Source organism: Sciurus vulgaris, assembly GCF_902686455.1.
Source record: "Sciurus vulgaris genome assembly, chromosome: 10".
NCBI classification, from domain to species: Eukaryota; Metazoa; Chordata; class Mammalia; order Rodentia; family Sciuridae; genus Sciurus; species Sciurus vulgaris.
In genome coordinates this window covers 58114147-58127316 of record NC_136470.1, presented here as the reverse complement: position 1 = coordinate 58127316, position 13170 = coordinate 58114147, and the positions used below count along the sequence as shown (strand labels likewise).

At 38.0% G+C, this 13170-nt stretch overlaps 1 protein-coding gene across 12 annotated transcripts in view; it reads right to left on the bottom strand.

Moving 5' to 3' along the window:
- Positions 1-13170, bottom strand: part of BBX (BBX high mobility group box domain containing) — a 253393-nt gene that overhangs the window by 6772 nt on the left and 233451 nt on the right. For 5 of the 12 annotated variants that reach the window (XM_079100827.1, XM_079100823.1, XM_079100828.1 and 2 more), the window contains 4 exons: positions 12185-12271; positions 10809-10870; positions 4098-4295; positions 1898-2084 (listed from right to left, as the gene is read on the bottom strand). In XM_079100827.1, the coding sequence (XP_078956953.1) occupies positions 1898-2084; positions 4098-4295; positions 10809-10870; positions 12185-12271 (534 nt within the window). Of the gene's footprint in view, positions 1-1897; positions 2085-4097; positions 4296-10808; positions 10871-12177; positions 12272-13170 lie in introns of all 12 variants that reach the window. The other 7 variants (XM_079100834.1, XM_079100832.1, XM_079100824.1 and 4 more) reach the window with 7 other exon arrangements.

Below are 13170 nucleotides of genomic sequence, written 5' to 3'. Positions count from 1 at the left end.
TAATAATTAAATGTTGAGATTGACGAGTCTGTTTTGGCAAGTAAGGGAGAAAGTTACAATTGAGATTAACTACAGTCTTTCTAGATCTTAAGAACAATTTGTTAGGTTGATGGTAAAATTCTAGTCATTTGTTCATATACCCATTGGTGTAAGAGAAGCTATCTAAGCAAGCTGGGACATAAAAGCATCAACAAATAATTACAACAGATGTTCTCAAGCCGGAAGAACACAGAGTGAGAGGCAGCACAGAAGATGCAGCAGGAGCAGCAGGAAGGCTGGGAGAAGAGGACCAGGCATGAGAGGTGGAAGGAGCAGCAGCCATTCACCTAAGAGGAGGATGTACAAAGGCAAGAACTTGGCTAATCTGGAAAGGAGCAAGAGTGCGTATTAATGCAGGGCAGGGTGTAGAGGCACTAGAGAGATGCGAGTGGAAAGGTTTGCTTTGGCTTTCTGCTTTTGTAAACTGGGAGTCATGGAAGGCTGGCTAGCAGAGTTGGTTGTGTGATTACAGTCATGTCTCGAGAGAACATAGGGAGCAATGGGGGTGACTGTGTGGTGGCATTTTCTGAGCCCTAAATTATGATGCTCCTTTGAATTCTTATTTTATCTACCTATTTCCATAATTTGCAGGGACACTTAGCAACATTTAGGCAGGCAAGTCATGTGTTTGTCTTCTATACTCAACTGTAAAACTCCACAAGCGGAGAAGTGCCTCCCTCAGAGACACAAGCACATTTACAATGTCTGTCAGAGTCACTTGCTATTGGGAACTTGCAGCGTATACATCAAAAGGAATGTGACGTCTTAGAATATCTAGAGGCTACTTGTGAGGAAGTACTAGACTTATAACATGACCAGTAAAGGGCAAGAAGCAAACCAAGCTCATCGTGGGGCCTACGGATTTACCTGAAATACGGGTTTACCTGAAAATGCAAAGGGAGCATGAGGTCCTACAGGCAGATATCCAGGTTGTGCTAGGTTTTAAGCACTTTATACTAGACTGAAAGTCCCCAAAAGTAATCCATCTGTGGTAATCCACAGATGAAATTCAGTATGAAATACTGGAATTTACAAAAGGCTTTTTTAAAAAATCTCTAATATTTTTTGCCTTCCCAAAGGACCCATTAAGTAGCAGAATACCCAATTATACACTTAGAACTTAGTACACTTACTGTGTGGCTTCACTGAGTTCAAAGGGTTTTCACAACTATGATTTCCTCTGATCCTTACAACTTTTGTGATTCTTAGGGGATATATCACTATGCTCAATGAAAAATGAAAAAACTGAGATGCAGAGAATAAATTACTTTGTAGTAAATCACAGAGAGTTGAAGAAATTCCAGGTCTCCTGCCTGCCATGAGTCAGTTGCCAAGACACTCCTTTCCCGGAACTGCACTGTTTCAATGGCTGGCCGCCACTGCCGCCAGCACCATCCTCAATAGGGATGTCCCCACATGAGCACTGTGTCATCCCACACAGCAACTCCATGAAATGAGTGCTACCCATCCTGTTTAACTACAGAAAAAATTGAGAGGAGAGAGGTTAATGATCTTGCTCAAGATCTTTCAGATTCAGAGACTGAGTGAGGATTTAAAGTCCTGTCTGTGATCTCACACTTACGGGTTAGATAATACTGCTTTCCTACTCTCAGGTTTTTATGGAAATCCAGATTATCCACAAGACAATATATTCAAAATGAAATACTTAGCTGGCTATATTCTCTTACATTTTCCCACACTGTTAACTAGCACATAAACTTTTCTAACACCTCACATAAACAACAATGCTCCTTGAAGCACTCTGAACCCCAGTATATAATAAAAATTGCCACAAATCATGTGAGAAAGGTTGATTTGGTTTCCATATTTTTTCCTCCATCCAAGTCACACCACTGACCTGTGCACATTCTCCATGGCTGCCACTTCGGCCAGTGCAGCGAGGCTGAAGAAGGCAGACACGGCAGGCATCTCTGGAGTGCTGCTCCTTGTTTCCTCGGCCTCGGTGTGGTGTGAGCACTCGTCACTGCAGTCTGTCTCAGTTGCTTTAGGGAGACTCCTCTGCAGTTGCTCCTTTGGTTTGTCATCTGTAACAAAAGAGAAATCCATCACAAGAGGATCACTCTGCTCTCCAGAGAAGGAACACTGAGGAAATGTGACAGAGAATGAAAAGAGCTAGCTTTTTTTACTGTTCACTTCTGCTATCCATCGAACATTATGACTTTGACAGAATCTCTTCTTCCACAGTGACAAAGCACTTTTATTAAACTCAGTTGCAACCTGGAACTATGGACAGTGAAGATGAGCTGTAGAGAAGCTGCTTTATCCAAAGTTAAAGAATGGGTCAATCTTGGAGGAAGAAGGAAAAATAAGCCTTGTCCAAAACAAAACCCAAGGGGACTTCTGCCACTGGGCCCTTAAAACCCTAGCTGACGATACAGTTTTCATGAATTTTCATGAAGCGAGCTGCAGGGTGACCTACTATGGCAACGTGGACATTTGATGTGCTGTGATATTAACACTTAGGATAAGCTAACCATCAGATAAATCAATCCTAACGATATCCCATGTTGTTGTTTTGTTCTGAAGACCTACTGGAGAGAAGGCAAGGGGTCCTCTGACATTTATGAAGAGGTAGATGAAATGCTATGCTATTATAACCTGCTAGAAATGAGAATATTTTCTTTATTACGCAGACATTATAGATATTAATTAATTCTCTCATGCTAGAAATGAGAATATTTTCTTTTTATACAGACATTATAGAAGAGGGAGAATTTTTATCATGAGTTTTAAAACATTTTAAATATAGAATAGAAAATGAGTGATAAAAGATGTGAATTTCATATATTAGGGCATAAAGCTGGTATGGTGTTTGCCTACAGAAAATGGAGGGTTTTCTAGTGTTTCTTAGTACAAGTGAAAAATAACAATCTACAGAACAATCTGTTCTCAGAACAGAACCCAGAGTGGAAAGGGGAGGAGAGATGCATCAACTGGACTAAACAACAGGATATCAAGATTTAAATCCTCGTCCTACTTCTACTCAGTTGGATATACTCAGCACAAAATTCCACTTTCCACTCTCTTCAAAAGAGTTTCATATCTTTTATGATGATGGAGTCAGGGTCTTTAATATGCTTTCTGGTTTTAATAATTAGTATATGCAAAATTCAAGAAAAAGTGCCCCAAAGTAGCTTTGTCTTCCAATTCTAATTCAGCAAACAGTTCATTTCTATGAACACCCAGATTGACCCAAATCAGATAAAATGAAATGCTGGAGATGTTAGAAAGCAACAATCACTAATGGGGGGCTGGAGTTGTGGCTCAGTGGTAGAGCGCTTGCCTAGCATGCATGAGGTACTGGGTTTGATTCTCAGCACTGTATATAAATAATAAATAAAAAAGATCAACTGACAAAAAAATTAAAAAAAAAAAAATCACTAATGGCCAGATGGTACAGCATCCCCAAGAATTTCTAGGGAGATGCTATTACTCACTGTTTCGTCCCTTTACCCTGGTCCCTCAGGTAATTCTACTGTCATGGAGGCCACCAGGACCAATAAAGAAAGACCCAAATCATGACTGCAAATGGGGCACTTTTACTGTTTGGGTAGATAGGACAAGAAATTCATGCATTCTCAGGCTTTCTTAGTGTTCTGCATCAGTTCTACACAGAGTAAGGATGTGTTTTAAGGTCCCTTAATCCACTGATCTGAATGCTTGATAATCTGGATTGCAGTGAATGAATACCAGACCATGGAATAACACAGATTCATCTAGTACCTTTAAAGGTCTAGGCTCTTCTGGAGTTTACTTAATCAAGACTTTTTTTTTTTTTTTTTTTAAGCATGCACAAAAAAAAGAGGAGGAGGAGGAAGAGGGAGCTAGAAGTCCTAAATTTACCTTTCTTTTCTAGGAATTCAAATATGCTCTTGGAAAAATAGGTATGACTTTTAAAATGTGGAATGAGACATGTTTGGAAGTCTATATAAAGCTAAACAACAGCTCATTTTTCAATGAGGAGCCACCACTGTCTTATAGTCATTTGCTGGCTGATGTGACTCGGGATATCTCTGCTGAGAGCTCCCTCTTCTTACCCAAAGTACCTCCTGCTGGTGATACCCGGCCATCTGCTGTCCTGACAAGGTGTGTGATCTTGGTTTTCCTTGCTTTTCTCTTTTGGCTGCCCACCAAAGGTTCTTGCATTGTTGTTGGCTCTGGAGTGTTAGGAATGGATGGGACATTTTTAACCTTATAAGCAGGCTCTGTGGTGTTTTTGTCTTCTGAAAATATGGCTGAAACAGGACAAACCATACATAGTTACAAACAAAACACACAGTACTAGCATTGCTCTTGGAAAAAAACATTTCTAAATGACTGAACCATCTAAATTGAGAATTTATACTCAGAATCTTCAAACTATTGATGGAAAAAATTTAATACAAACATTTCTATAATGTTTACTACTTATTTGTACTTGTTCTGATGAATAATGAGCAGAGTATGAAGATAATCTCTCTTTTAATACTTTCTAAGTGTTTAAATCTTGCAGGTTGATGGGGAGGATAACATATAAATCTGAGTAAACTGTAGTTCAACAGACCTCAAGTCCTAGCTGTGATCAGGGTCCCATGCTTCATAATTTTACCCTGATGGATGGGACGTTTACTTCCAAGTACCAGGCTGGACTAATGAGAAAAGAATTTGTGATACCTGACCTCCTTTTAGGCACACTGACTCTCAGTAAGGACAGGACAAACACTGTGGAAGTCAACACACATCAAATCCTCCTATTCACTGAATTCTAGGACAAGGTGAGTGAGGTAATTTAATGGAGTCTCACGTGCTGACAGAGAGATCAGTTTTAAGTACCCTCATTACAAAACTAATAAATATTAATAGCACACTCTTGTATCCTGAGTCACTATGTCAAGAGTAAGCAACACACTTGCCATTAAAGCCTTTATCTCTGGCTTATATTTGATGAGAATGCTTGTGTTATATACTTGTTTCCTCAGGAGTTCGTCATTCTCATCCCTTTAATTCAAAAGTGAAAAAACAATATGCAGATATGAGTTCAGTACATTTATGGGAATATACATGTAGTCAAGTGCTATGATTCAGACTTCTTTGTTTTTTCACATGACTGTGGCCAAAGTGTTTTTAGGCAGGAAATAAAGAATTTTTTTTTTTTTTCTACTCTGTAACCATCCAATCTCTTAGAGCAGACATAGAAATCATTTTTGAAAAAGAGGGAACCGTGGACCAGAAAATCAAGACCTGACATGACAAACTTCAAGCAAACTAAACCTGAAACATAATCCAAGATATTTATGTCAGAAGGTGGATCTGAAGGTAGACACTGGAATGAAGCAATGCATACAACATAAAAAAGAAAAACAGCTAAAATAAGAGGAATGAGATGGAATAAGATTAACTCAGGGTGTAAAAAATGCACTTGTTGGTATAAATACTTGCACAGGCCTCCTACAAGATTTTTAACCCAGTTCTCTAATGAGCTTAGGAAGTCTGGAAACCGACTATGAATTAATAAGTCCTTTGCCCTGGAAATCATGGAACCTTGTTTTTGAAAGATGTCTAAAAGGGAAAAGGTTGATTCCAGGCTTCACATTCTAAAACAAATGGGAAATAATTTCAATTCCATTAAAATAAAGTACAGACACAGAAATTGCACCATGATCTGTGGTTTGGCCTTATCTCAGTATCTTAGTATTGCATAACAGATGGCTGTGTGGGGATAGGCTTAAGATAATTATTATTAAAACAAGACAAAACAAAACAAACAAACAAAAAAACCCCCACCAAACCAAACCAAAACTGGAAAACACCAACTATTTGACCATGTTTCCAATCTTTTCTGATTACAGAGGGAGTCTTATTCACCTCTGTAGTGTGATCACTATATTACAGATGGCCATTCCAAGAGAATATTAACCTCTTCCCTTTTTCTTAATTTCTCTTCCTAGAGAAGTCCAAAACTTGCAGAAAGAAGGGTATGGCCTAGGTTCCAAAGATGAAAAGTGCATTACATCAGAAGAACTGCTTATGGAAAGAAAATACAAGGAAGTAGAAGGCATAGATACCAGAAGAAGGCCAAGCAAGCTGGGAGAGACGATCAGAGTTTCTCATGGACCAGGGTAATGAAAATAACCATCACAGAGAGACCTGGATTCCACTGTTGACTTTGTAATTCACTAATTTTGGAACCACAGATCTGTTTCTTCAATGTAAAAAAGGAGGGTGGACTAGATTAGCTCTAATCTAGAGACTCAGATCCAAAATAATCATCTTGCCACAGGGTCTACAGTTGGAGTTTTGAGCAGGGAAAAACAAGTTCTCATTCGGTTCGAGCCCCAAGGTTGAGGAACAGTACTCCCTTGCATAGCACTGTTTTCTTTTTTACTGGTGACCCTTCAAATGGTTTTAATTCTTTTAAATGGTTGTTCCTTTCTAATTTTTTTCCAGATAAATTGGTAAAATCACTATAAAAAGCCAAGGGCAGGGCTGTGGTTGTGGCTCAGTGGTAGAGCACTTGCCTAGCATGTGTGAGGCACTGGGTTCAATACTCAGCACCACATATGAATAAAATAAAGGTCTATCAACATCTAAAAAAAAAAAAAAAAAAAAAAAAAGGCTAAGGGCATGAGGGCAAAAGGCAAAAGGACTACAAATGGGAGTCTACTGTTAATTCAATATTTAATAGTAAGAACTCACAAACATATGGCTGTGGGAAATTTCAAAATCACAGTACCCACTAAGCACACAGGGAGTCAGAGGGTCCAAGACCAGCCAGCCACCAAAAGATATCAGCAACACTCAATTTCTAACACACAGGCATATTGGGAGACAGTAAAGGAGTGAATCTGGTTGCAGGGCAGGTAAAAGAGGCAAAAAATAATACACTGGACATTCTCTTTAAGCTACTCCCACCAAAAATAGGTATGTCATTTACCCAGAAGTAGTCTCCTCTAAATCTACTAACAGACATAGAAGGAATAATTCTCCCTACAGAAATATATGGATACATATTTGAAAAGGGTAAAGAATATGACCTTGCTAGAGTTTGGAAGAGGAGGTAAGAGTCCTGCCCTGTGCTTTGACCCAGCGGAAAAACATACTGTCTTGTCAGTTTATACGAAGGACAGACCTCAAGATTAGTCCTCACAGAGAATCTTTTCCTAAGAGAGAACTGAGGAAGGAAAGTAAGGTTGAATCTAAAAAGTACTCCTCTAGGACAGCAGATCTGAGTTCAGCCACAGTGGTGGAGCAAATAAAAGGTTGGGTGGTGTGGGATGTGAAACGAAAAAGCTCAGAGAGGAATCTATGTCCTGCGCCCCTGCCCTGTTCCTGCTAACTAACGGAAATGTGAGAAAAGAAAGGCTTTGTCATCCAAAAGCAAATTAGTCATTTCTCTTTTGGCCTTTAATTGAACACACAAGACTACCCAAGCACTAAGAACAAGTCCACTGGGCTAGATTTTACACTAACAATAACCATAACATACTTGGAGTGCATCATCTGAGAGTGATAACATGAGCTCACTCCTGGAGTCACTTTAGGAATGTGGTAATAAGAGGCTGTCTTGTTTTCCAAACTCTACTCCCCAAATGTAGAATAAATGTTTTGGGAAAAGCAGCACTGCACTTGGATTGCACCCCTGGAGGCCACTAGAATCACAGATTCATTTTACAACTTGGGGATTCAATTTGAATTATTATAGCCAGATCTGAAATCTCATTGCCTTTGGTTGGTGTCTCCCATGCACTAACACAGCAGTCAGATTCTGAACAGAACAAAGGAAAAAGAAGCCAATGAATGAGACTTATTTAAGGTTCTGGGAGATTTTGAAATAGTTATATAACAACTATTTCAAAATTAAGAGATCAAGTTAGAATGGAAACTGAGGATGGTGTTTGAAAATCTATTTACCATATAAAAACTATATATAAAAACTATAAACCAGTCTCTCTCCTGCCTGTGATTACATTTACATATTGCAAAGAAACTAATCTGATGAAGGTTCCTAGTCTGAGGTTTTGGGTGGGTTTTTTTTGGGGGGGAGGGAATATACCTTTTATATTTACATCTGAACCAAATGAGGACTAAAAAGTCCTGAACAATTGATATGTAGATATGCCTGAACAATTGAAACTGTGGTGGGTCAAAGGAGCTTCAGTGGAAAGAATCCCAGTTTCTTCTCCTTTGCTTCTATTGGTCATGCTTCAATACCATGTGTTTGGGATTAATAAAACCCTTCTTAATTCAATGGTGCCACTGTGAAGATGAGATTTTAAAAATGTATATGAAAGGCCTTTGTAAACTATGAAGTTGTATTAATTATATTATTATTGCAATTAGAAACATCATGGGCATGTAACAACATGTTCTCGCAGAAACAAATATGGTGGCAGAGATAGGTCTTCTTACTTTATCAGAAAATTTTACCTTTCTAAATTCTAGATCATAGGCAATATATTTATTTGATATGTGAAAGTTCTAGAAGTAGTTTAGCCATTTTTAGTTTTAAAAGCATAGGGAAAAACACACAACAAATTATAAGTTTAGTATTTAACCCTCGGATTATTACTAAGTATTTTTGGAAAAAACTCTTCCAAAAGTGGAAAAAAACATTCTACATAGGATGTTGTAAAGAATAAGCTCAGTGAATTCCAAGTCATCCACTTTAAAAGAAGTCAGGGACAGCTGAATAGCTGTACAGTCTTAGGTGTACCAAGGCTTCTATTATAGACACTAGCGACAAAAAACTCCTCACTTTTGTGCAGAATGGTTTACACATGTTGAAATTATCCTGGATTATAGTTTCATTTTCTGTCCCTAAGTATTTATACTTTCCAAAGCAAAGTTGTAATAAGCAGCGATCTGGCCATGGGTGAGAGAGAGGATGAAGTAAAGGGCCTAGATAATTCAAAAGCACACAATCACCACCTGAACCAGTAAAGGTTGGGGTTGGTATGAAAATAAATAACCAAGAAAGGTCACTTTAAATTACTAGTAATTTTCTGATGCTCAAATTGATTCCTTTTTCTCTTGGCATGTAAAATGAGCTTGTACTCTACACTAAATAAATGGCATGCATTTTTCAGTGCATCCTCTCCAAAGCTTCATTCATATACATTAATAATATCTATAATCAAATATCACCAATAATAATTCTATTTCTACTAATCTCTGAGGACTACCTATAAGATTCAAAATTGATTTACTTTTCTGTCCCTGAAAGGTAGAAAATTAGGGCTGCAGAATAGGGTGCTTCTAGCTTCACATTACCCACTCAAGATACAAAAGTAACAAAATCATCAAATATTAGGGGGAAAATGGAATTTATGATTCCTGAATTACTACATCCTATCATTCACCCAATCCCAACACATGAACACCACCTATGTACATAGGACAAATGTGAAGAGTAAATCCTAGTGAGGTTAAACAATTTGTCCTACTAAAAAATAATAATTAGTGGCAGATCTGAGAATCTGTATCTCCTAATTCCTATGTTAAGTGTTCCTTCTCTCATGCTGCACCAGTTGCGGCAATGCAGCAGCATTTTTAGTGTCTAAGAAAAGCAAAGTAGAGCAAAACAAAAGGAAGTATTTAAAATGGTATCAGTTGAAGTGAAGAATAATGTGGTCTTAAATGCCTTTAGCTTTCTCGGATAGGTCATCAATGCCTTATATTTATCAAAACAGTCTAAAATATATACTTTATAATACACAAGAGCTAATATTTCAATTTGGGGATGTTAGGACTAAATTCTGGGAACAGCACAATTCATATATTTTTCCGCTTGTTCTTAAGCAGAAATAATATTCCACGGAGGTTGCAAATGTGAAGTAATAGGTCAGAAAACATTCCTTTTGAAGTCACTTTTTGTAAAATGATGCAAAAGCAAACATGGTACGTATAAATTATGTCCACTAAACCAAAAAAGTTTTTGATAAATGTAACTCAAACTAGAACCGGCGCTGGGGGCAGTGGTAACTGGGAATTTAACATAGGGGCACTCTAACACCAAGTTTTATACCCTTATCCTTTAAAAAAATTTTGTTTAAGACAGGCTCTCACTAGGTTGCTAAGGCTGGCCTTGAACTCAGGATCCTGTTTCAGTATCCCAAGTCCCTGGGATTTCAGGCATGTGCTGCCATACCTGGCTAAATATATTTATAAATAAATACCAAAAAATATGAGTGATAAGTGACTAGGGCCAAATGTTCATTTTAATTTTTTTTCTCCTTTTAATTAAGGTAAAAAGAGCATATTTGGGAGACAAGTTCATTTTCTGGACATAAGTAAATTTTTTTGGGATATAAATAAATCAAAGGGGTCCAAACTGGATGACTTCTAAGATTCCTTCTAGTTTTCAAAAGAAGTAGGCACTACAAGAAAGTTCAGGTCTTTAAAATTATCTATGATGAGAAAAGGAAAATCAATGGGAAGAAAAGGATGGCTCCTTAACCATCATATAAATTAAAACTCACCAAAGCATTCAATATTTAACAGTAATTAATATCATAAGCAGAACTCAAATCTCTGGTTAATGTCATTCAAAGGTTTCAAATTCTCCTTTCATAAATTAAACACCACATGAAGTCTTTCCTGACCCTTTGGAGATCTTAAAATGAGTAGTTTTGAAAATTAAAAGTAATCTAATTTTTAACACACATTTTAATGCTATTGGTTGAACCTATATAAATGATGCCCTTTTTTAAGTCTCTAAAAAATTACTCAATTTTCAACTTAGAAATTAAACAACATGCTGATTCTTTTACCTTCTGTAGGGTGAATGGCATCCAAGTAGAGTTGCTTGTTTGACCATTTATCCCCACTTCCTAAAAACAATGACAAAAAAAAAAAAAAAAAAAAGTGAAACTCTATTCCTAATATGGACATACATATTATAAAAATAAGGTGATGTGCAGAGTAACTTAAATATGAAACACCATATAAATAAACTGGAATTTTATTTCAATTATTTTGTTCTCAAATTTGTGTTTGCCAACTAAACTAATGAAGTTATGGAGGCTACACAGAAAATGGATACAAATAAACAAATTTTTGTCTTTCATGAAATACACTGTTGGGTAATTTCTTTGACATTAAATACAGATAACTTGAAGATCAGTAAAAGGAATGATAATTTTACCTGAAAAATAAAGTTTCTTTTACTGGAAGCAAATAAAAAAATATAAGTACACAAAACAAAAAAAGAGGCTGAAGTGGAGGTGAAAGCCCACATTTAGTAAGAGGTTGTTACACACAGGCACACACAGGCACATTTGCCTACACAGAAGACAGCTGCATTGAGAGCCCCACTCAAGAAGCACAGAGTGCTTCACATCTGGCCATGCAAGTAGGACGCGAGTGTGCATCAAATGAGTCAGTTTATGGCTTGACACGGACATGCAGGGAGACACTGAAGCCCAAACTCCAGGACTCATGGCTATACTGAGTCAGATTTACCTTTTATGTGAAGAAGGAGTCCTGAACTATGAGAAAGAGATCTTGAGATGAGCCCTGAAGAGGTTCAAGGGCCCATCAAGATCGTAACAATGAGATAGATGCTCAGAGGAGAGGAGGGGTGGGGTGCACTAAGTCTCTAGGGCCCTCTGGAAATAACAGTTACGTGACTGTAGGAGTTGGGAGAAGAGTCCAGCCAACACTGAAGACACAGATGAGGAAAAAGAGGCAAGTGAGGACTTAGGAGTGGAGAAAAACGTCCACGGGAATCCCTAACAGTGGGACTCTGACATGAATATGAAGATTTCAGGAAGCAGGAAAATGTGGTTATGGTATGAAGGGCTGCCAGATATGAGAAAAACAAGAGCCAAAGAAATAAATGGATACAAGGTCCAAAAGACTAAATTACAAAAGGTACCTAATGTAGTTGAGAAGAATCAATTTTAAAATTCACATGGAACTCTATACATAAAGACAAGTATGGATTTGAGTAGGAATCCTAGGGAAGGAAGTTTGTAATTAGCTGCAGAGTCTAGAAAGAACAAAAATCCCCAGTCAGGAGCTGATGGCACTGAAGCAAGCACAGGGGAGGAAAAGGCAAAGGAGCTGCGCGGAAGCATCACTCAAAGACGAGCTGGCAATGGAGGCGGCCAAGAAACCTTAATGGAGGATGGAAGGCACCAATACCTTTTCTGGAACATTAGGCTCTCCTTTTTGTGCTTATATTTGCTGACAATTTTGTGGAATAAGTTCTTTTTCTGAGATGGAAAGGGACCTACAGACAATATTAATATGATATATTTTAAATCTGCAAAGCTTCACAAGACAATACTGTGTTTTTTAAACAATTACACCCTCCTCCCCCTGTGGAAAGAGTAAATCCAGTTGCAAGTAAAATCATCTTGCATCTCCACTCCTCTTGGACTCTGCCTTTTCTTTAGGTTTTTTGTAAATCCCAGTGAGATTTTCCTTGAAAGTATTGGGCAGAAGCCTCCATCAGGGCTGGAACTTTCTAAGCAGAACTACAGATTAAATGAGTAGAAACGAACTGCAACCAGTATACCAGCAAAATGGTGACACTCTATTACAGAGCAAAGGTTCCACTTTAGATGCCAATACCACAAAGGATGGCATGTGCATTTCCTTTCCTAGGAGAACCGGCTTTCACAAGGACAGCACCTTCAGGATGACAGCTGACCTGAGAGCGTTAGATAGCTTTCTGGTCTTTTCTGAAGCTATTCCAGGAAGAAAAAAGTGATTTAAAAACAGAAAAATATTGACAAAAAACTTTTTTTTCTGGATGGGAAGGGGAGAAATCTGAGATTCTATCTTAGTTGTCTCAGATGAAAACAGAATTGAGGTTATTTCAGTTAATTATAAACGCCAACTGCCCTGACTTCCCCAAAGCAGGCTCCTTTCTATACTTTGAGGATACTCTTATGTGAATAAATTTACATAACTTTTATTTCCTCATCTGTAAATGGGGATCATCTGCAGTACCTAACTCACATGGTTGGTGTGAGGATTAAAGTAAGCAGAGTCATAAGCTGCTCTTGCTGCATCGCCCCACCTACCAGCCTCTGCAACATGCTCTGTTTCTGGTAGGAGGGAATTAACTATGCATCTGCCCAGGCACTTCTACCCTCCCTCTCAGGTGGGTCATTCCAACAGTAC